Source organism: Notamacropus eugenii, chromosome 1, assembly GCF_028372415.1.
Source record: "Notamacropus eugenii isolate mMacEug1 chromosome 1, mMacEug1.pri_v2, whole genome shotgun sequence".
Lineage (NCBI taxonomy): Eukaryota > Metazoa > Chordata > Mammalia > Diprotodontia > Macropodidae > Notamacropus > Notamacropus eugenii.
In genome coordinates this window covers 236,044,566-236,068,592 of record NC_092872.1, presented here as the reverse complement: position 1 = coordinate 236,068,592, position 24,027 = coordinate 236,044,566, and the positions used below count along the sequence as shown (strand labels likewise).

The following is a 24,027-nucleotide window of genomic DNA, read 5'->3' as shown; positions in this document are numbered from 1 at the left end:
AAATGTAAGCTTTGTAAGGGCAAGAACTGTTTGTTGTTTTTATTTTGTATCCCTGACACCTTGTGCATTGTCTGATTGGGTGCTTAATAAAATGTGTATTGAATCAGTTTAAAGGTCTTTCAAATACTCATTTTTAGCCTCAATTCTTTGTCCATCTTCAAAGTCAGCTCTGTGTGCTTTCTCTCTAGTGCACCTCTCTTTTATGTTTCTTGTATAGCAAAGTATCTTTCTATGTATTTGCCAGGGATTTCACTAGGGAGGCTTTATAATTCTTCAAGTTTGATGCTATTGTTATGTTGTCATCAGCAAATGGACCATCACTATCAGTAGTGAGCCCTTTTCATTTGAACTCTATGGGATATCTTCCTTGACAAGGTGAAACACCTGAGGTGAGCATGATGGTGTAGACCTGTTGTATTACTTCCTTCTCTTCTCGTTTTAACACAAATGCTTATTTCTTCATATTTGGTTTCTTGAAATCAGTCCTTGTTTGACTTTCAAATTGTGTTGTTCTCTCCTGCTCCTTCCCCTCATGGATTTCTTGATGTTTCTGATTTGGTTTGGCCATTATTGCTAGTTTAATCTTCTTTGGTGCCAGGAACTGCTGCTACCTTGTTTATTTCAATGAATACTGGGGTAATGAGTTCACATGTGGGTATTTCACTATCATTGTTAGTAAGGAAAGATCTCTCTGGAGAAAAATGAGGTCATCAGATCCTTTTTGAGCTGTTTTGGGTTTATCTTCAAATCTTCTGTTTTTTGTTGTTGTTTTTTTCCTGCAAATGTTTGTGGGATAATCCAATTTATCTCAATCTCTTTGGCAGGTTTTCAGTCTCTTGGAGTACATTTCATTATTTTGTGATCGGCCAAGTTTTGAAAAAATAATTTTCTTTATTCCCAACTAAGTAGCCCTTGACAAAAATAAATATTAAAGCTTGTAAACAGTAATAAAAATATCCACACCTGAAATTGCTCAGTTGTTTCATTTGTTGTACTTTACTACTAGAGATTATTATGCACTGCTTAGATTAAAAAACCTCAATTCAGTTTTATGTTACCTGAAAGAGTCAGATTAGAGTCTTTGTAGACATTTGATTTTATTAATGTGTCTAGAGAGAGGGACAAACAGATGCAGAAAAAAGTAAATTTCTTTATGTAGGAGAATTCTACAATTAAATGATACAGATGTGTGTGTGTGTGTTCGTCCTTCGTTGTGGAAGAAGATCATGCCATCGGAGAAAGGATGACATGACTTGCACTTGACTTTGTTTTGAGTGAGGGAGGGCTGTGCAGGTCACCAGCCTCACTTCTCCTCCAGAGCCACCTGAATCCAGTGACCAGATATTCATCAGGATGATTGGAGATGACCCAGGAGGAGGCAATTGGGGTTAAGTGACTTGCTCAAGGTCACACAGCTAGTGAGTGTCAAGTGTCTTGAGGTGAGATTTGAACTCAGGTCCTGCTGACTCCTGCACTGGTGCTCTATCCACTGCACCACCTACCTTGCCCAAATGATACAAACATGAAAAGGATGAATAAGAAAGATAGGGCTCAAATACTCCAAAACAGTAAAATAAGTTATGGAATTTGTTGTACATCATTAACCTTTACATGCTCTTTTGTTTTGTATATAGTGTCTGGGACCTTGGGCCTTTTGTATTACATTGATCACCCATCATGCCACTATATATGCCCCTGTCCTCAATGCCTCCCCCTTCTCTGCTTAGAAGAGGTATTAGCTATAGGCATGTTGAGTAAATGAAATGAATGAAAGCATTTGCCTTTTATCAGGCACTGTGCTAGGTACTAGATGTTCAAATACAAGCAAGCAGAACCTGAAAAGACATGCCAGTATCCTGGTGTGGTGGATGAGTGACTCTGAAATCACAAACAACAGGTTTCAAGTAGTATGTGTGGTACATATTGGTTGTGATCTGCAAAAGTTCCTTGAACTCCCAGTGTCTCAGGCATTGCTCTAAGACACTGAGTTGCACAGAAGATGCTAAGCAGCCTTATTAGAGGTTGTTTTGTCGTTAAGAGTCCTTTACAGCAATGAAATCATGTTTCCAGTCCCTTCTCCAATATATGTGGCGTACAATAAAACGCAATACAGTATCTCATTAGAAAAGCCCCCCAAAAACCTGCCCCCCAATAGTCAGAAATAAAATTTCTCTGTGATTCTATTAATATTGACTATAAACATAATGTGATATAGTTGCTCAAGATGAAGTTTGTTAAGCTTATCAAGAAATTGAATCAACTTAATTTTCAAGTCAGAAGTAAATGACAGTCTGGTTAGTTACTTGAATTGTCTTTTAGGTATATAAGAAAATGAAAATAGCTCTTGTTTTCAGAATTGCTTAATAAATTTCCCTAAGGGTACCACCATTTATATACATTTTCCTTTCATTAATTTTATGCCAGCTGAGTAATGCCAGCAATTTATATAGAGTTCATAAAGATTGGTTTTGAAAGCTTGGAAGCAAACTTTTTATCACAGTGTACAGTAAATGTCCTACATGCAGTTTCTCTTTTTTGACACCTGCAAATCATTTAGGCATTAGGTTTACTGATTTCCAGCACATGGGCTGAGAATTTCTTCTTTAGTGAGTGTAATGATATACAGTCTTGGATAGTACATGAGCCTGAGGTTGTTTTTGTAGTGCATTATCATTATCCTTCCCTCCCTACAAATTCAGTTGTATTTTTTTATCCTTTCTTTATGAGCAGTTCTTGTTTACTTTCATGTACTGTGACCGGAAGATAATGTTCAACTTTCCAAACTGGGTGTACATGGATCCCATGTGATGTTTGGTGTCAGTTTTGTATTCTTGTTTTTCCATTACTAACTTCTTCAAACTCATTGAAGAAGCATTGACCTTTCTTTCCTCACTGTGCCTTTTTAATCTGAAGAGTGATTGGAAGTATTATCAGCTGTACAGTGTGTTTGAATGGCAAACAATAAATCTACCAACATTCCTCTTCAGTTTGGCATATTGCCCTGTTCATCAGTGTTCATCTTAATAACCTTAATTAGCCCATATAATGGTTGATATAATTAAGGTTCTTTTAAAAATGTATCTCATGTTAAGAGTTACTCTTTGGCATTAATTTCAATTAGCAGTTAAGCCCTTGACAACAAGTACTCAGTTCTTTTATTTTAAGGGAATTTGTTACTTGTCCTTTATCTTGCAGTTGAAAATATATTTGTTAATAGAGCTATACTAAACAGAATTATTTTAATTAAATTGGTGTAGTGAGATGTTTCTCTTGTCTTGAAAAGAAATTTACCACATGTAATGCTTAGGAAGATTTGAGGAAAACATTGAATTCCAATATTTTATTATTTTAGAAAAGCACTCTTCCACCTAGTGATATGGAATAATAATGAATATTAATACTTATTGGATAGCCCAGATGTGCTTTAACCCCAGGTAAATGTTACTGTAAGTGATCTGTATGGAAACATTGATACTCCATTGTCACACTATGTAGAAAGAGCAGCTGCTTACTCATTTGGAGGGGGAAGGTATGTGGGATTAGGTGGAAAATTTGACCTGATAGGTTTTACTGAGATGAATCCAACGACTGGATCAATGGCTCGTGATAGATAGCATCATATATCATTAAGTCTACTCATGCAAAGAAATCCAGGCACCGCAGCGGGAAGCATAATGGAAAGTATTTGGATGTAAGTTGATGGAGAAAGAAACAAAAATGTTGTTATTGTAGTGTTCTATAGAGTGCTTCTACTGAAAAATAGTCAATGAGATGTTTTGGTAAAGATCATAAATCTTACTCAGAGGCATGACTGATAAATATGAGATCAGGGTGAATGTACAGGGAACTCACCAATTAACTGAGATTTTAAAAAGAGATTACAGAAGATGAAGGCAAGGCTAGTTTACAGAGAATGAATATGAGAGTGGCATGGTCATCTAAAAAGGGGTCAGAATGATAGTCTCAAAAAGGGGTTTGGTTTTGTTTTTTAAAGCCATATTGGGACAAAAGGACCAGAGAAAGGACAGCTTCTTTGCTTGGGATGGATGGAATAAGGATAATTGACAACAAAGAAGCAATTCTGCTTGATTCCACTTTTGATTCTATTTCTCTGTGAATGAGAATGGCCTTTACATCCAAGATGACTGATATCAAAGACAGGAGGAGATAGTAAGAGATTACTGAGCTACAGTTGATGTATTCAAATCACCTTCCAAGAAGAACTTTAGCTTCTAGTATTGAAAGACTTGGAAGATACAGTTACTGTCAGCTATAAATGATATCTGAAAAAACATGGAAAATGGGAGAGGTCTCAGTTTTCAAAAGGAGGAGAATACACACTGTAGACTCTATGCTTGCCTTTAGTTCCTGGGGATGTTTTAGTCAGTTAAAAATGAAGCCACACAGTTGTTATCATTTAGTTGTTTCAGTCGTGTCTGACTCTTTGCGACCCCATTTGATGTTTTTTTTGGCAAAGATATGGGAGTGCTTTACCATTTTCTTCCCCAGCTCATTGTACAGATGAGGCAATGGAGGCAAATAGGGTTAAGTGATTTGTCCAGGATCTTACAGCTAGTAAGTGCCAGAGACTGGATTTGAACTCAGGTCTTACTTTCTGCCAGGCACTCTATCCACTGTACCACTTAACTGTCCTGGAGTTAGAAAAATTTAAGTTCAAATCCCTGCCTTAGATATTTACTGTTGTGTGACTCTTGCAAAGTCTTGCACCTGCCTCAGTTCCTCATTTGTCAAATGGACATAACGACACCGCTTTCCTAGGGCTCTTGCGAGAATCAGGTGAGGTATTGTTTGCAAAGCACTATGCAAACCTTAAACCATTGTGGAAATACTAGCTATCATTGATATTATTATTTTAAGACAGATCATTAAAGAGATGTATGGCACATATTTATATAGGAAATTGATGATTATTAAGAGCCAGGACAACCTTGTAAAGAGTAGGTCATACTGTACTAAACTCACCTCTTTTGATAGTATTATAGTTTATAAGGGAAATGTTGTGAATATAATTCCCTCCATTTTGGCAAAGCTTTTAATAAGGTTTATTATTATTCTTGTGGAAAAGACGTACAGATAGGGAATAGATGATAACACATTCAGCTGGATTGTTCAGAAGACCAAATTCAAAAGTAGCTGTTCATGGTTCATTGTCTGTATGGTGGAGTGACTTGGAATCTGTGCTTATCCATATACTGTCTTCCATTCTTATCTGTGACTTGGTTAAAGCTGCAAATTGAGTACTCATCCATTTTGTAGATGATACCAAGCTGGAAGGATGGCAAACACACTGGAAGATCTGGGATCCAGAAAACTTTAACAGCTGCAGTATTAAACTGAATCTCTTAGGACAAAAATTCAGTAATGACATGGTAATTCAGTAGGTACTGGAGGATCAAAAAATCAACTTAATAAATATAAGATGAGAGGAGATATGGTTAGAAAGCAGTTCTGAAAAAAGATCTGGAGGTTTTTCATAAGCTGGAGGTAGCAGCCAAAAACATGAGGTAGTCTGCTTTAAGAGGGAGCATAGCTTCCAGAAATAGAGAAGGAGAAATCTCATGTAAATTTGCCTTCATCAGACCTCATCTGTGTTATTATGTTCAGTATTTTTAATTTAAACTTTAGTAATTTTAATTTGAGGAGGACATTGAAAAGTTTGGGAATGTCCACAGGAGGTGAATCAGGAGATGGTAAAGGGCCTTCACATTTCCTGGCATATGAAGATAGATTGAAAGAATTAAGGAAGTTTAGCCTGTATAAAAGAAAACTCTTGTGAAGGGGGAGACCTAATGACTGTCTTCAAGTACTTAAAGACCTGTTATATAAAGGAACGATTAGATGTGTTCTGTTTGACCCTGGAATACTGAGTAAGACAGGAGCACCGGGTGAAAGTTGTAATGACACAAACTTTGCTTTGATGTCAGGAAAAAAGAATATTAAAAGTTAGACCTCTTCAGAATTTGGGTGTGGCAGCTTGAGAGTACTTAGAGCCATTTCTCTTGGAGGTCTTCAAATAGAACGAATATGTTATAAAAAGCATGTATTGAACTAAATGGCCACTTGTGGTTCCTTACAACTCTCAGAGTCTGTGACTTCCCTCCATATACTATCAGCCTTGTGTACTTATCTACAAGATCATTTCTAATGTTTTTAAGAAATATTTTTCTTGGACTTAACAGCAGTAGTCATCTGGTAACTGCTTTCTTCAGTAAAGGTAAATATAAATGATTACTCAGTGTTTTTATAGATGCTTCATTATATGAGATAATTGAGTACTTAACACAAGCATTCCTTTTTTATGGGGAAAAAAAATGCAAGGCTAAGATTCCAAACACCAAGGTTCTTAAATGCCAACCCTGACACGTTTGTTTGTGTGAATGTTGACAGATCATTTGTCACTGGTCTCTAGTTTTAACATAATCAAGATGAAGGGCTTGAACGAAGTGTTTTCCAAGGTTTTTTCCTACTTGAAAATTATACCATTCTACCACATGAATATTTTTTATTGTTATTAAACATCCCATGTAATTTATTAAGGTATTTTTTTTATAATTTTTTTTATTTGTGGCATTTCTTTCACTGTTCAGAAAAGAATTAATTTCTTTCACTGTTCAGAAAAGAATTAATTTCTTTCTTTGAGTATAATTATATAATAAATTAAGATTAATTTAAGTGAGCTCAGAACATTTCTGCTAATTGATAACCTGTCTAGTTAAAGATATTTTGAGCTTTCTTGTTGCTCATATTTGTATTCACTGCAGACATACCACCTTAGGATCATGTGCTCTGAGAGCAGTGTCTGGATAGATTAAGAATGTAAGTGAATAATTTTTGAGAATTTCCTCTAAATTATTCTCAATCTCTCTCTCTCTCTCTCTCTCTCTCTCTCTCTCTCTCTCTCTCTCTCTCTCATTAGAAGCAGCTGTCATGAAATTTATTTTTACTAATATTTTCCCTCCTTATTAAGCCAAACTACTTGCCATCAATTGAGGTAAATTGTCTGACATCAACAAGGTAGATAATTAGTAGTGTGGATATCTGGGAAAAGCAGGTAGAGTCATTTTGTTCTTTTTTTTCTTAATTGCCTTCCCAGGGATAGTGTACTATGGCAAGTATTTATACATTAGTTAAAATGCATTACAGAAATAAGCATTCTCCTATCTGTTCTTTCCTTTTCCAAGATAGTTAAAATCACAATATGAATTTATTTAACTGAATGGATTATGTGGTGGAGGTGCTAGTGGCTTCAAAGAAAGTTGTAGAAATTGACAGATTAAAGTGATACCTCATTAGGGGTGACAGCCTGCCTTTTACATATTTGAAATGCTTAGGAACAAGTATGTGTATATATCTTTCTATCATGGCTATAACCAAGCTGTCTGCACTTATTTTCCCCACCGTCTCTACTCTCACATACTTTTCAGCCACTTCCAGTTTGGCTTGCATCCTCGTTACTCAACACAGTCTGCTGTCCCTATCATCCCCTCATTGCCATATCCTGAGGGCTTTTCTGAGATCTCTTCCTTCTTGTATCCTCTGTAGGACTGGACATTGGTGACCAACCCCACCCCTCTTCTCTTGAATTCTCTCTTCTCTGTCAGTTTTTATGCCATTACTTTTTCTTGAGTTTTTGACTGCTTCTTCTCTGTCTCCTTTGTGATACCATCAGCATCCATATCCCAGTCTCTAACTTTCTCCTGTCTCTGTGACTCTCCTTTGTCCTCCTCTCTTTTTTCCCTCCTTGCTTTATCCTCTCCTTTTTCCTTCCATTCTCTCTTCTTTCCTCTATCAGCTGTTATGGGTTTAATAATTATCTTTATCCAGCTAGCTCCCAAATATTTGTATCTAGCTGTAATTTCCCTTCTGAGTTCTATCTAGTCCAGTATTGCGAACTTCCTAGTGTACATTTATAACTTAGTGTCCCATAGACATCCTAAATCCATCACCAAAACAGAATTCATCTACAGCTCCTTAGCCCACCTCTTTTATTAACTTTGTTTTTATTGTTGCCATCATCCTTCACAATAATTTAGAAAGCGTGATCCTTACTCTCATCGGATTTGGCTTAAGGAGTGAATAACATGCATACTCAATGGGGTATGAAAATCTGTCTTACCCTATAGGAAAGTCAGGGGAAAGGGGATAACTGGTGGGGTGAGGGGGGATTGATAGAAGGAAGTGCAAATGGGAGGAGGGGGAAATTAGAAGTATACACTTTTGGGGAGGGACAGGGTCAAAAGAGAGAATAGAATAAATGAGCAGGATAGGATAGAGGGAAACAAAGTTAGTCTTTCACAATATGCTTCTTATAGAAGTGTTTTGCATGATTTTCCATGTGTAACCATTATCAGATTGCTTGTCTTCTCAACGAGGATGGGTGGTGAGTGAGGAATGGAGAGAAATTGAAACTCAGAGTTTTAAAAACAAAAGTTAAAAATTGTTTTTACATGTAACTGGGAAATAAGACATATAGGCAATGGGCTATAGAAATCTACCTTGCCCTGTAGAGGGTAGGTGAATAAGAGAAGGGAGGGGTGTGATAGAAGGGAGGATAAATTGGTGAAAGGGGTAATCAGAATGCTTGCTGTCTTGGAGTGGGCAGAGGGGGGATATGGGGAGACAGTTTGGAACTCAAAATCTTGTGGAAGTGAATGTTGAAAATTAAAAATAAATAATTAATCTCATTATTTAAAAAAGAGTCATAAAATTCTCTATACCCTTTAATCCATCAGTGCCACTATTAGGAATAAAGAAAAAGCACCTATATATTCTAAAATATTTAGAGCAGCTTTGTTTGTAGTAGGAAAGAATTGGAAATTGAGAGTATGCCCATCAATTGTAGAATGGCTAAGCAAGTTGTGGTGTATGATTGTGATGGAATACTACCGTACTGTCAGAAATGATGAGCCAGTTGATTTTTAGGAAGAAAAACCTGGAAAAACTTGCTTGAAATAATGAAGAGTGAGATGAACAGATCCAGGAGAACTTGAATATAGTAATAGCAATATTATTATTCAGTTGAGGTTAGGAGTGGCAATAGGTGATTGACTATAAAAAAGGAGTCTTTAAAAATTTTAATTTTTTCTCATATTCATGTAAACAAGTTTTTAGCATTATTTTTATTTGTGTACAGACATGCAAAGCATATTTCCATGTTAATCATGAACACAGAAGAAAAAAAGTGTTATGAAAGTACGATTCAATGTGTTTAGACTCAATCAGTTCTTAATCTGGAGGTGGGTAGCATTTTTTCATCACAAATCCTTTAGAATTGTGTTACTGAGATTCCTGAGAATAGTTGCATCATTCACACTGATTTTTGTACAGTGTTGCTGTGAACCATGTTCAGTATTCTCCTGCGTCGGCTCACTTCACTTTTCATCAGTTCATCTTAGTCTTTCTAGTTTTTTCTGAGAGCATCCTGCTTGTTATTTCTTACAGCACAATAGTATTCCATCACAGTCACATACCGTAACTTGATTAAACTTTCTGCAATTGATGGCAATCCTCTCCATTTCTCATTTTTTGCCACTACTAAAAGAGTTGATATAAGTATTTTTGTACATAGAGGTCTTTTCCCTTTTTAAAAATCTCTTTGGGATATGGACCTCAGTGGTATTGCTGGGTCAGAGGGCACACAGAATTTTATAGCCCTTAGAGCGTAGTTCCAAAATGCTCTCCAGAATGTTTGAGTCAGTTTACAACTATACCAGTTGTGCACATATTCCCTCCAACATTTGTCATTGTCCTTTTATGTCTTATTCGCCAATCTAATAGGTGTGGGGTATCTCAAAGTTGTTTTCATTTGCATTTCTGTAATCAATAGTGATTTAGAGCACTTTTTCATATGATTATAGTTTCTATTACTTCATCAGAAAACTTTTGACCTTTTTTCTTTTGGAGAATGGCTTTAATTTTTATAAATCTGACTCAGTTCTCTATATATTTGAGATATAAGGCCTTTATCAAAGATTATTTCTTTAAAATTTTTTTCACAGTTCTGATTACTGTGTATTTCCCTCCTCTATCCTATTTTTCTCCCCTTCTCCTTCTTATTCCCTTCTCTTCCTACTTTTCTTTAGGATGAGATAGATTTCTGTACCCAAATGAGTATATGTTATTCACCTTTTGAGTCAGTTCTGATGAGAATAAGGTTTAAATGCCCACTAATGCTCCATCTCCCAATCTTTCCCTCCATTGTAAAAGCTCTTTCATGCCTCTTTTATGGGAGATAATTTACACTACCTTGCCTCTCCCTTTTTCCTTCTCCCAGTGCATTCCTCTTTCTCACCCCTTAATTTTAGTTTTTTAGATATCTTATATTCAACTCACATGTGTGCCCTCTGTCTATGTATACTCCTTCTAACTGCCCTAATAATGAGAAAGTTCTCCAGCGTTGCAAGTATCATCTTTCCATGTAGGAATGTCAGCAGTATTCCTTATGATTTTTCTGGCCTGTTGCCTTTTTCTACTTGTCTTGGTTCTTGTATTTGAAAGTCAGATTTTCTATTCATCTCTGGTCTTTTCATCAGGAATGCTTCAAAGTCCTCTGTTGCATTGAATGTCTATTTTTCTCCCTGAAGGATTATGCCCAGTTTTGCTGGGAAGGTGATACTTGACTGTAATCTTAACTCCCTTGCCCTCTGGAATATCTTATTCCAAATCCTCCAGCCCTTCAATTTAAAAGCCTATGGCTGCACAATATTTGAATTTTTTCTTTTTGGCTGCGTTTATTATTTTTTCCTTCATCTATGAGGTATCATTTGGCTACAGGATTTCCTGGAGTTTTCATTTTGGGATCTCTTTCAGAGGGTTACCAGTGGATTCTTTCAATTTCTCTTTTACCTTCTGGTTCTAGAATATCAGAACAGTTTTTCTTGATAACTTCTTCAAAGATGTTCTCTAGGCTTTTTTTTTTTTAATCATGGCTTTTTGGTAGTCCAGTAATTCTTAAATTCTCTCTACTGAATCTGTTTTCCAGGTCACTTGTTTTTCCAATGAGATATTTTATATTTTCTTCCATTTTTTCATTCTTTTGATTTCATTTGTTTCTTGGCATCACATGGAATCATCAACTTCCATTTGCCTAATTCTTAATTTTAAGGAACAATTTTCTTCAGTGTGCTTTTGTGCCTCCTTTTCCTTTCAGCCAGTTCTATTTTTTAAGAACTTCTTTTCTTCAGTGACTTTTAAAAATCTATTTCTGTTCATCCAGTTCTTTTTTAAGGCATTTTTCTCTTCTTTGGATTTTTGTGCCTCTTTTACCATTTCGCCTATTCTTTTTTTTAAGGTATGATTTTCTTTAGTATTTTTTGATGCCTCCTTTGCCAGACTGTAGACTGTTTATCTTGACTTTGTTGCATCACTGTCATTTCTGTTTTCTATTTTAGATTTGGATTGCTTTCAGAATGACCAACCAATATATAGCTAACCAAATAGTATTCTCTTAGTGCCCTATTTTATTCGCTTTTTGCATTAAGTAGTATTTTTTCCCCCAGTTACAGGAAATTTTAAAGCAATCATATTGACCGGATTTCAAGTTCCAAATTTTTCTCCCTCCCCTCTTCTGAAAATGGTAGGTAGTTCAATATAGTTTATACATATGTTGTCATGTAAAACATATTTCCCTATTCATCACAGTTGTGTAAGAAGAAACAGATCAAAAGGAAAAAAACTAGAAAATCATAAAGTAAATGAAAAAATAAATTTTGATCTGCATTCAGACTCCATCAGTTCTCTATCTGGATACGGATAGCATTTTCCTTCATGTATCCTTTGTACTTGTCTTTAATTGTTGTTTCACTGAGTTCAGTCTTTCATAGCTGATTAGTACACATGTTGGGGATACTATGTACAGTGTTTTTGTGGTTCTGATCATTGCAGTTTGCATCCCTTTGTACAACTCTTTCCAGATTTTTCTGAACTTCAATTCTTATTGCACAATAGTATTGTTACAGTCATATACCTTAGCTTGTTCACCCATTCCCTATTTAATAGCCATCCCTTCAATTTCCAATATTTTGCTATCACAGAAAGGGCTACTTTAAATATTTTTGCACATGTAGGTCCTTTTTTCCCTTTTTTGTGATCTTTTTAGGACCTAGTAGTGGTATTGCTGGATCAAAGGGCATGCACAGCTTAGTTGCCTTTTGAGTGTGGTTCCAAATTGCTTTCCAGAATGGTTGGATCAGTTCACAACTCCAATAGTGCATTTGTGTCCCAATTGTCCCACCTACTTTCCCACATATATCATTTTCCTTGTGTGTCATATTAGCCAATCTGACTGGTGTGAGGTGATATTTCAGAATTGTTTTAATTTTCATTTCTCTAATCAAAAATGATTTAAAACACTTCTTCATATGTCTATACCTACCTTTGATTTCTTCTTCTGAAACCTGTCTGTTCATATCTTTTGACCATTTCCATTTATCATTTGGGGAATGCCTTGTATTTTGATAAATTTGATTCAATTCTCTATATATTTGAGAAATGAGACCTTTATCAGAGATACTTGCTGTAAAGATTGTTACCTAGCTTTCTCCCTTCCTCCTAATTTTGGTTGCAGGAGTTTTATTTGAACAAAAGATTTCCAATTTATTATGATCAAAATTTTCTGTTCCAGAGCTTCTTAAACCTTTCCTACTCAAGATCCCTTCAGCACTTATTAAACTGTGAATTGGGAGTTGCAACCCACAGTTTAAGAAGCCCTGATCTATTCTACATTCTGTAATGCTCTATGTCTCTCTTTGGGTCATGAATTCTTTCCCTCCCTGTAGACCTGACAGGTAGATTATTTCTTTCTTTTCTATTTTGATTGCGTACAATTTAGCAAGATATAGTTTCCTTCCTTATCTCTTTTAATTAGATCTATTTTTTTTTTTTTTGCTTTGTCTAAGATCAGTATTGCTACCCCTTCTTCAACTGAAGCATAATAGATTTTGCTCCAGCCCCTGACTTTACTCTGTATGTGTCTCTCTGTTTCAAGTGTTTCTTGTAAGCAACATATTCTAGGACTCTGGTTTTTTATCTACTCTGATACCTGCTTCTGTTTTATGGGAGAGTTCGTCCCATTCACAATCACAGTTATGATTATTACCTGTATGTTTCCTTCCATCTTATTCTTCCTCCTGTTTGTCCTCTCTTTCCTCTCATTCCCACCTTACCAGTTTTTTGATTGTCTACCACCCCCCCATCTTCCCTCCCTTCTGTTAATCCCCCTCCCCAGCCCCCTACTTTATCTCCTTCCCTCCTACTTCCCTGCTGGGGATGACCATATCCAACTGATTGTGAATATTATTCCCTCTTTGAGCCAATACTGATGAGAGTAAAGTTCAAGCTATGCATATCACCTGCCCCTTACATCTTCCCCTCCACTGTAAAAGGTCTTTCTCAAAACTTTTCACATGAGATAATTTACCCCATTCTATCTCTCCCTTACTTCTGCACCTGTTGTACTCCTCTTTCTCATCCCTTAATTTTTTTTTAATATAATTTCCTTAAATTCACCTTGTACCCATACCCTGTATATATTTTCTCTCTGTACTATTAGTGATACACTTATCAAGAGTTACAGTTATCATCTTCCCATGTAGCGATGTAAACAGTTTAACTCTCTTGAATCCATTATGTTTTCTTTTCCCTTTTTACCTGTTTATGATTCTCTTGGGTCTTGATATTACAGGTCAAATTTTTGATCTGGTTCTGTTCCCCTTATGAAGTCTTGAAATTCTTTTATTTCACTGAATTTTTTTCTTAATGTATTATACTTAATTTTGCTGGTTAAGTGATTCTTGGTTGTAGTCCTAGCTCCTTTGCTCTCCAGAATATCATGTTCCATGACCTTCAGTCCTTTAATGTTGTAGCTGCTAAGTCCTGGATGATCCTGATTGTGACTCCCTGATATTTGATATTTGTTTCTTTCTGGCCATTTGTAGTATTTTTTCCTTGACTTGATGGTTCTGAAATTTGGCTGTAATGATCCTTTGGGTTTTTATTTTGGGACCTTCAGTGCCTATTTTGCTTTCTGGTTCCAGGAGATCAGGGCAGTTTTCCTTGGTAATTTCTTGAAACATGTTGCCCAGATCTTCCTTTTGATTATGGCTTTTAGGTAGTCCAGTGATTCTGATATTATCTCTCCTGGATCTATTTTCCAGTTCAGTTGTTTTTCCCATGAGATAGTTTACATTTTCTTCATTTTTTTTCATTCTTTTGAATTTGTTTAATTGATTCATGATGTCTCATGGAGTTGTTAGTTTTCACTTGCTCAATTCTGACTTTTAAGACTTTGTATTTTTTTCCTGTTTGGCCAAATTGTACTCTTTAAGGAGTTGTACTCTTCAGTAGATTTTTGTATCCCCCTTTTCATTTGGCCAATTCTTCTTTTTAAGCCATTTTCAAAGCTTTTGAATCTTTATTCATAATTTTCTTGCATAACAACTTCCCATTTTTCTTTGGGGTTTTGCCCATAGGTATTTTGACATTGTTGTCCCCTTCTGAATTTGTGTCTTGGTTTTCCCTGTCACCATAATAAGTTTCTATGGTCAGTTCCTTTTTTTGCTGTTTTTGCTCGTTTTCTCTTTGTCTTTCTCTCTCTGTCTCTGTCTCTCTCTTTCTCTTTCTCTCTCTCTCCCTCTTTCCTTTTTCCTTTCTTTTCAATTTGATCTCTGCTCCTAGGGTGGAAGGGGCTGTGTCTCAGGCTTCTTTTGCCAGTGGCTGCAGGCCCTGATTGTTTACCTGGTGCCTTGTTAATGTTGCCCTGAGGCCCATGGGGGAACCACAAATCTGCTTCTGTGTTGAGGAGGTGGAATCGGGAGTAACTGGTGCTGCTGGAGGTTGTAGGAGTCTGGCAGCTTATCTGTTGCTGAACTGTAGTCCTAGTAGTGGTGTCTGGCATGTTCTGAGGCTAGTTGGTGTTTTTTTTGTGTTTTCCTGGGTTTACACTGGAGCATGTGGTGTTTCTCAGAGCTGATATCTACTGGTTCCCCTCCCAATGTTTAGACACGTGTCAGGGCAGGGGTGGAGAAGTGGCGTTGGCGGGGGGGGGGGGGGGGGGGGGGGGGTGGCTTGTGTTGGCTTTTGTTTGCTACAACTCACTGGCCTCAGAATCTCCCTGTGGTTTGCTGAGGCTTGCTTTGCTGGGATGCTTCCTCTCTTGGAATGCCTTCTGCATTACCCAAGTGAGATGGACCCTTTTTGCAAGCTAAAAGACCACTCCACTCCATCTTTCCACTGGCTTTGCTGTTATAGGATTTGTTCTGGAGTGCTATTTTATGTTTGTTTGGAGGTGAATAAGTGTTTTACTGCTTACTGTGCCATCTTACCTCTAGTGTTCTATTTTAAAGTCCTTATTATGTACACTCATGTGGTATATGTGATTACATACTTAATAAATGTAAGCATGTCATATAGGAAGTTAAACTATGACTACACAAAATTCACTTTATTTCACCCATATTAATGGAAATAGTCCAGATATTTGCTTTAAATTTTCCAGCTTATATTCTTTAAAGATTTTTTAAACTTTTTCTCCTTATTTTGATTTTTTAAGTTTTTATGGATATATTTTGTTTTTATGTTACCAAAATACTTCCCCAGATCCTTTTCTCTCCCCCCCTTTGGGAGTCATGCTGTATAACAAAAGATATTTTTTAAAATACAAAATAAAAGAGGAAGAGAAAAAAACATCAAGAAGGTTATCAGTACATTCAAAAAATTCTGAAAATAATGTATTTATGAAGTATTTATTAAGCACTTACTATGCTAAATAGTATGCTAAGTGCTTTCTTTAGGAAATATTAATTCATTTGATCTTTACAACAACCCTGAATTGTAGGTGCTATCATTATACTTATTTTACATTTGAGGAAAAAGAAGCTGTTACGTGATTTGCTTGCTCTGGGTTATATAGTATGCCATAGGTCTCATATGTACTCAACGTTTCCTGAATCAGGCAGCGCTCTCCATCCACCGAACCGTTTCATTGGCTTTAATATTAACATAAATATTGCTATCGGTATCGTTTTACATACCTGTGGACCCTCCTGCTTTTTAGGATTGTCTTTCCCTTTAGTTTCTTTTGGGAGATGCTTATTCTTTGTAATTTTGTAACATTTAGTTTTCATTGTTTCGTGTTTTTTTCCTTTCCTTTTATATTGTTGTGGTCGACATTCCTATGTCACAATTTGTTTAGCTATTCCCCCGTTGATGGATGTCGATTTTGTTTCCACTTTCAAAAAGAGATATATTTTGCTGCATATAGGGACTTTCTTTTTAACAATGATTGCCTTTACATATATACTTAATAGAAAAATCTTAGTCAATGGATTTAGACTTTCTTGTCACATTAATTGAAAAATCCTAAATTGCTTTCTGAAATACTTATACTGATTCTCAGTACTACCAGCAATGCTGAACTACTGCACATATTTTCCCACTACCTTCCAATTTTGACTATTCCTGTCTTTTGTTCTCTTTGCCAGTTTGGTTTTCATTTGTAAAAAGATTGTCATTGTTAATTTAGTCTAGTATTATGTTGACTCATTTGATGTTATGGAAGGATCTCAATTAAATGCATCAGATCTAAACAGTTTTTCACTGGAAAAATCATTCAGGATAATTGAAAAGGACAAAGTACCTCTTCCTCAGATTATTTAACGAAGCTTATTGAGTTAGTTCATCAGTACCTTGATTGGCATTTCATATAGATTAGGCCCTGAATTGAATAGAAAAAAATAAGGGAGTTTTCCATTTGGCAAATTGTGTAGTTTTATGAATATTATATTGCTTCTTGATAGATAAATCCATTTTTTCAACTCCATATAATCTCACTGAGATCTGTCACATGACTTTGACTAATGAAATAGTGTCTTTTGAAGATTAAAAATTGTAACTAGTACAAAAGACCATGATGAAATGCATGGTGAGCGTCAAATAAGGTGAAGCATATTACTGATACTGTGTTGTACACAAAATAAAATATTAAATATGCCCTTTGGTAAAATGACTGGAACATCAGGTGTGGTAAGAGTGAAGCAAACAGATGAACAGCTTGAGTATTACTCTGTTACCCACATAAAGATATAGAGAAAAACTTCTGACACATTTGGTGAATTCCTTTGAATTATGAAAGGAAGTGGATGAAAATCACTTGGAGGAGAGCATATGGATTGGTTGTAATTTGGTGGAGGGAGTACCTGTATTCACAAGTCCACATTTCCATTGAAGAAACAATTTATTTTTTAATCTCTTTAGTATGTGACTTTCATTAGTGTATCTCCTAAAATATGTTGTTTTGTAATAGTTGAGTGATGAAAAGATGCAAAGCAGTTCCAAGAGAAAAATTTTGCCATGTTAATTTGCAAATTACTTTTAAAATGAGACACTTAAGTAGTTCAGGATTTTAGTAACAATGAATGTATTATGTTAGCATGTAAAGGAGACAACAGTTGTAAAAGTGTATTATGTTTTCAGTCAAAAGTCCTGAATTTGAATCTCAACTTTGCTTTTTACTTGGTATGATTTTTCACACGTGATTTTATCCTATTTCTTTTTGATTTAATTTACTCATCTATAAAGTAAAGGCAGGCAAATCATTGCCACAGTCTCAGGAATTTTATATTTTAACAATACTGCTTCAAGTAGTATTTGACCAAGCTGTATGCCAGCTTTCAAGGTATGTTCATCCCTCTTTAGTCCTGCAAAGCAGAATTGAAGATTTGGAAAATTTTGTTGTATATTCCATTTTGGTGGTTTTTTGAGACACATTACAAATTATTTCAATGGCAGAAATATATAGAAGTGAATAAGGGTTCGTAGAAGCTTCTACCTCAATATTATTCATTAAAAAAATAGATTGGAGCATATTTGACTATTTGAAAATGCTTTTAAAAACTGTGGTATTGTCTTTTTGGCCAAGAACAGCAAACCATTTTCTGATTTTGAAAGATTATAATGAGTTGCCCAGAATATTAAGGGTTGAAGTAAGAGATGGTAATATAAGTGACACAAAATTAAAGAAATTTCACTCACACATACTGTTCAAAAGCAATAGAAATTGAACTGACTTGTGAGTTAAAGAATGCTATATGAATTTGATCCTAAACATTTGAACCTACCCAATTGATGTCAGTTTTTCATGTATGTATTATTTGTTTATTAAATAATAAATGTTCGAGAAATGTTTCTCTCAGTCTTTCCTAATAACACTACTAGTATAGGTAACTACTTGAATGCCAGTGGACAAAAATTTGAAAAGCTTAGACCAGCTTTTGTCTAGCCCCCAACATGATGGAGACTTAGAATGGACTAACATAGAAAATAAAACAGAATTTAAACCATGTAATTTAGTTGTTTTTTATTGTGTCAAATTTAAACATATTAAATTCAGTTTAAAAAATAGAGGGGAATTAGAAAAATTACTTTGTTCTCAAGTTATCTTATGGATTTTATCAATGACTCCTAAAAATGTATAACTGTAGCAAGAAGTTGACTGTCTTCAAAACAAAATACACACATTTTCCTACTTATACATTCTAAATTGGGTAACCAGCAGCAGTTGTTTGGTGATTTAACAGATGGTTTTGATGATCTGGGAAACTGCCTTTGTGAAATAGTAGAAATTTGTCCCAGTATACCTGGGAAGTACTGCAGCAAGATGAGGCACTTTTACATTTTTCCAGAAATAAAATTAAATGAGATTTTTGGATAGATTCCATTTTCTCTTGTTCTGAGTACCTTGGAATCATAGGGAACTTCTCCCCTTTATGTCAGAAGAAAGAACTTTTTTCAGCATACTTAAACTGGGTACAGAGAAGAGTGACATAATTTGAATAACCTAATTATGATTGGTGTCATCATGAAATCGGAGTCATCACTTGCATATCCTTGAATGGATTTTATCAAGATGTCCAGTTCTCTAAATTGATTAAGAATCTTGTGTTTCTTTTCATTCCCATAAAAAGAAAACTTGATTCATTGAATTGTCAAGTCACTGGAATGATGATTATTTTGAAGCAAGGAAATACTTAATGACATCTCACAGTTTTTGATACTTTTGGTTGGACAGTAGGAAACCCTTGTGAGATTATAGAACTGGCAGCATAGTGTTAGCTAAACAGTTCAGATATTGTTTCAGGTTTTTGTTATCAGTGTTACAGGTAATAAGACATGTATTTGAAGTCTCTAATGAGTGTTTGGGCTTCATAGCTTTTAAAAAGGAGTAGAAAGAAAGTGAGTTTCCAGATGTAACTCAGGCTTCAGTGATGAAGGAAAGTCTCCGGTTTTAGGCATCTTGTCTGTTCTACTTACTTTATTGTGTACGTTGAAATGATACTTGTGGGAAAATATATTCAAACCATAAATGTGAGAAGTGAGTTTATGGGCTTTCCAGACAATTTGGGTGAATGGTTTATCAGGAAAGGAATTTGATTCCAAGTACTTGAAGAGTCAATGGTACTTGAGTTCCCAAATCATGTGATTTGCTCATGTTGAAATAAAAAACAATGGAAGTACATAGCAGATCAATTGTTTCTATCACTGTTATTTTTTGTATATTATAAAGTACATCTATGGAATTCTTTTCTGTGTTCTTTTATGTTTAAAATCTAACTTATACTGTTCATTTTGGTGGGCTTGTGAGATTCTTTTGGGTCTAATCTTTGGTAAACCCCTCAAAGTTGAAATATTTTTCCCCACCCTTGGTTTGTTTTCTGTTTTTTATTTTTTTCTATTGTATATATAGATTTTGGGGGCATCTAGGTGCTGCAGTGGATAGAATGCTGAACCTGGAGTCAGGAATATTCATCTCCCTGAGTTCAAATCTGGTCTCAGATACTTAACTAGCTATGTGAACCTGGGCAAGCCACAGAACCCCTGTTTGACTCAGTTTCCTCATCTGTAAAATGAGCTGGAGGAGGAAATGGCAAGCTACTCCACCAAGAAAGCCCCAAATGGGGTAATGAAGAATTGGACATGACTGGAAAACATGACAGAATAACAGAAAAATGTAGATTTACTTTATTTTTGGTCTGTACCCGTGATTTTTTAGTGAAGGCAGCTCCAAATGAAAACAACTCCTAACTCTGATCCATATTCATTCCTGGCATTAACAGACCAGGTGTGCTGTCCAGACTCCATAGTTAGACACAGAACTTGAACTCAGGTCTTTCTGACTTTGAGACTGACTTTTTCTCTATGATTTGGTTGCCTGTGAAGTTGCAAGTCTTATATTAAATTATAGCAATCTAGCTAAAGGATATTTAACAAGCTCTATAGCAAGGTTGTAGCATCCTGGTATTTGCTAAAGTTTCTTCACTGTTGATCTGTCTCTTACCGACTTTCTGTTCCATTCCCATAACAGCTGTTCCAAACCTTTACCTTAATAAGCCCATAACTCTCCCCCACCCACACACAGTTTTCTCTTTACTGAGAAGTTTGATGTTATCCATTAGAAACTTTCTAATCCTTTCAGTAGTCTTCCTTTGTTTATTCTTTTCCCCCAGTCTCATGGGGAGTGGTCATTGTTCTTCTTTTGAAATGGAACCTGCTTCACTCCTGCCAGGGATTACCTTCCTTCTCCTTTCCTTAGTGATGTAGATTACTCAGTCATCCCTTTTACCTTATGCATTTTTTGTTCATCTCCCCATATTCATGAACTTTCCCTTTAGCTTACAAAGATACTTAGGTTTTATATATCCTTAAAATATCAACAACTAAAAAACATACACAAACCCTGCCCCCTTCCCTTTCTGCCCTACTGGCTTTTACTCCTTGGTGCCTGGCAGTTTAGCTCTCTTCTGCAATTGGTCATAAAAGACCTTCTCATTGCCAAATCCAGTGTCATTTTCCCCATCCTTATCCTTCTTCTTTTCTCTCCAGGGCAATAGTTCTTAAACTTTAGTCTCAGGTCCCCTTTACACTCTTAAAAATATTGGAGATCTTCCTCCATCAAAGAGATTTAATTTGGGTTGGTTTTATCTATGGGTTCTTAAACACATTAGGGGTTTAAATGTCTTCATGTTTCTATGAAAATGGTTTTGACCTTCTAGGATTCCCTGAAGTGGTCTTGGGGACCCTCAGGGAGAACTGCAGCCTTTGAGCACTCAGTTGGGGTTTATAATTCTTGCTTTTGACGCTGTCCTTCCCTGCTTAATTTTAGCCTTGAAAAAGTGCTCCATCCCTGCCAAACCTCTATTCTTGGTTGTCACATGGGTACAAATACCAACCCTACATATCTTAGGGTGACCGTGAGCAGTACATAAATGTGCAGACTACACATGCTTAAGGCGTTGTGATCACCTGCGTAAGTCAGAGTCTGTTTATAGTGTTGAATCCCCATTATAATTTTATTATGAGCCTTTGTCAAATGTGCTACTTCTAATAAAGTTTCTGAATATGTTGACTGATAATATCCTGCCAGCTAGCATTAAGACAGCTTGTACTATGACATAATCTTGTTCACTTCTCATCCAGATTTCCACTGTGATAATTTAAGGAACCTAACCTAAGTTTTTCTTTTGTGTTTTTTTTTAAAACAGGTTTGAAGAACTTGTTAAAAAGTTCAAAGTGGACTATCATGCTGGTGGTTCTACACAGAACTCTATTAAAGTGGCTCAGGTTAGTTAATCATTTAAATAATTTAAAAAAAGAAATGAAAATGAGAATGTTAATTCTTTTGCATCACATTTTTCATTGAAATAAATCTTGTTAGTGCAGAATATGTTCTTTCATCAATCTTTAATTGGAAATTTCAGTTTAAAGAAAAAAATGTATTTCTCATAACAAATTTTTCTTGCTGATTTACAGCTCAGTTTTCACTTCTCACAATAAATTTAAGTTTTGACATATAGTTTCTTAAGAGTTGATACCTTGTCTACCTGATATTTCATCTTCACAATTAGGGAGGCTCATTTGGAGGCTCTCCTTCGAAAAATCTACAAAGCCTTTAAAGGACCATATAGAACCATTGATTTTCATAGCTGAAAAGGGACTTCAGGAGCTATTCAGTCCAAGTAATACTTGGACAAAATTCCATTCTACAAAGTAGATCATTGATTCTTCAGTATTTGCTAGAATAGCAAATAGAACAGGCAGACTTGGTGGTTAATAGTTTCCTCTTGTGAGATGGAAACTATTAACCACCAAGTCTGCTCATTCTGTTTTTAGATAGACACAACTATTATGCAGTGTTATTGTAATATTAATAGCTAGTAGCAAGCAGTTGTGCTTACTATGTGGCAGAAACTGTGCTAATTGGTTTATAATGATCTCGTTTGATTCTCACAGCAACTTTTCAAGATAGTTACTGTTATCCCCTTTTACAGTTGGGGAAACAGAAAAACAGGTTAAGTGACAGATCTAGGGTTAGACAGCTAGTAAATGTCTGGGGCAGGATTTGAAGTCAGGTCCTCCTCCCTCCAGCCTTGTGCTCTATTCACTGGGCCCCTAGCCGCCCACCCCTTGTATCAATCCTAAATCTGCCTTTCTATAGCTTCTACTCATTTATATTTTGTTTATATTTATATAATATTCATTATATATAAATACACATTTATATTTATAATATTAAATATATCCATATTTCTGCCCCTTTGGGCTTAATCCCTTGCCAACTTTTATAACTCTTCACTACTTAAAAACAGCTATATTAAACATCTCCTATTTTTTCAGTTCATTTGTAATATGAAGGGTTTGAATTAGGTGCCTTCTGGGGTCCTTTCCATCTCCAGAACTGTAATTGTATGATTACTAATTGTATGAACTAATTCTCATCTGGCTCTGTCTCAAGGCCCATGTGTCTCCTAGTCTTTCCCACTTATTAACTGCTACTAAATCATAGCCTCTGGGAACCACGTCGATAAGTTACTGATGTGCCGAGTGCTAGGGTAGAAATACAATAAATTCCAATAAAAAAGGATATCTTTGCCCTCAAGGAGGTTACATTGTAATGGAGGAAGATAACACTTAGAAAAAGGAGCAAAAAAGATTAGAGAGAGAGGAAGTAGAAAGCAGTTAGAATGGGGCAGGATGGTTAATTCCATAGTGATAGTAGCACAATTGTTGTGTTCGTCCTTGACATCAAAGAAATGATGACATGACTTGCACTTAAGTTTGTTTTGAGTGAGGGAGGGCTGTTTAAGGTCACCAACTTCACTTTCTTCTCCCCCTAAAATGGAAGGAGAAGAAGGGAGGGAAAGGAAGAGGAGAGGAGAAGAGAAGGAGCTGCTACTCGCAGGTTGTATTGGTACTTTGTTCTGAAAGAGGACAAGATGATGACATGACTTGCAGTTGACTTTGATTTGAGTGAGGGAAGGCTGTGCAGAGTCACCAGCCTTACTTTCTTCTCCCCCTAAAATGAAAGCCCTGACTGGAATTCACAATCATGGCAAAAGGGTGAGGGCAAGGTGAAGTGATATTCCAGAGTGAAATGTTCTAGTCACTGAAAGATTTTCTTGGATGAAAGCACAGCTGAGTCATGGTGGAAAAATCCGTATATACAGGATAAATAGACAATAATTAACAGAGGGAAGGCACTGGAATTAAGAAGGATTGGGGAAGACTTCCTGTGGAAAGCAGGATTTTAATTGGCATTTAAAATAAATTACTAAGTTTGATATTTGAAGCAGGAGAGGGAGGCATTTCAGGCATGTGGGGGACAGCTGACTAGAAGCAGTGAATTTACTGTTTTAGTTGTGGTCTGACCCACGAAGCAAGGACTTTGACTTCCCTAGTGAGGTACACTGTGTCTCAGTTAATTAATCCTATATTGTGTTTTGATTGTTACACTATGAGTTTAGCATCTTTGTGTCCTATCATCAGACACTTGGAATTATCAGAGATTAAGAATATCAGTTTGGAAGTGTAATTCTTAAAAAATAACAGCTTATATATTTTTAATCAGAGAATTGTCCAAAATTAATTATGCCATTCTCACTCAAGTAAATTGCTTGGGTAATGAAGGAAAGCAGTATAATGAATTCTTTCTAATCTTGAGAATTTTGAAGAACAAGT

The 24,027-nt window shown here is 35.8% G+C and overlaps 1 protein-coding gene across 11 annotated transcripts in view; it reads left to right on the top strand.

Annotated features, from left to right (window-relative positions):
- ADK (adenosine kinase) overlaps nucleotides 1–24,027 on the top strand; it is a 634,537-nt gene that overhangs the window by 210,651 nt on the left and 399,859 nt on the right. For all 11 annotated transcript variants that reach the window (XM_072628114.1, XM_072628109.1, XM_072628112.1 and 8 more), the window contains one exon: nucleotides 21,555–21,633. In XM_072628114.1, the coding sequence (XP_072484215.1) occupies nucleotides 21,555–21,633 (79 nt within the window). The remainder of the gene's footprint in view (nucleotides 1–21,554; nucleotides 21,634–24,027) is intronic.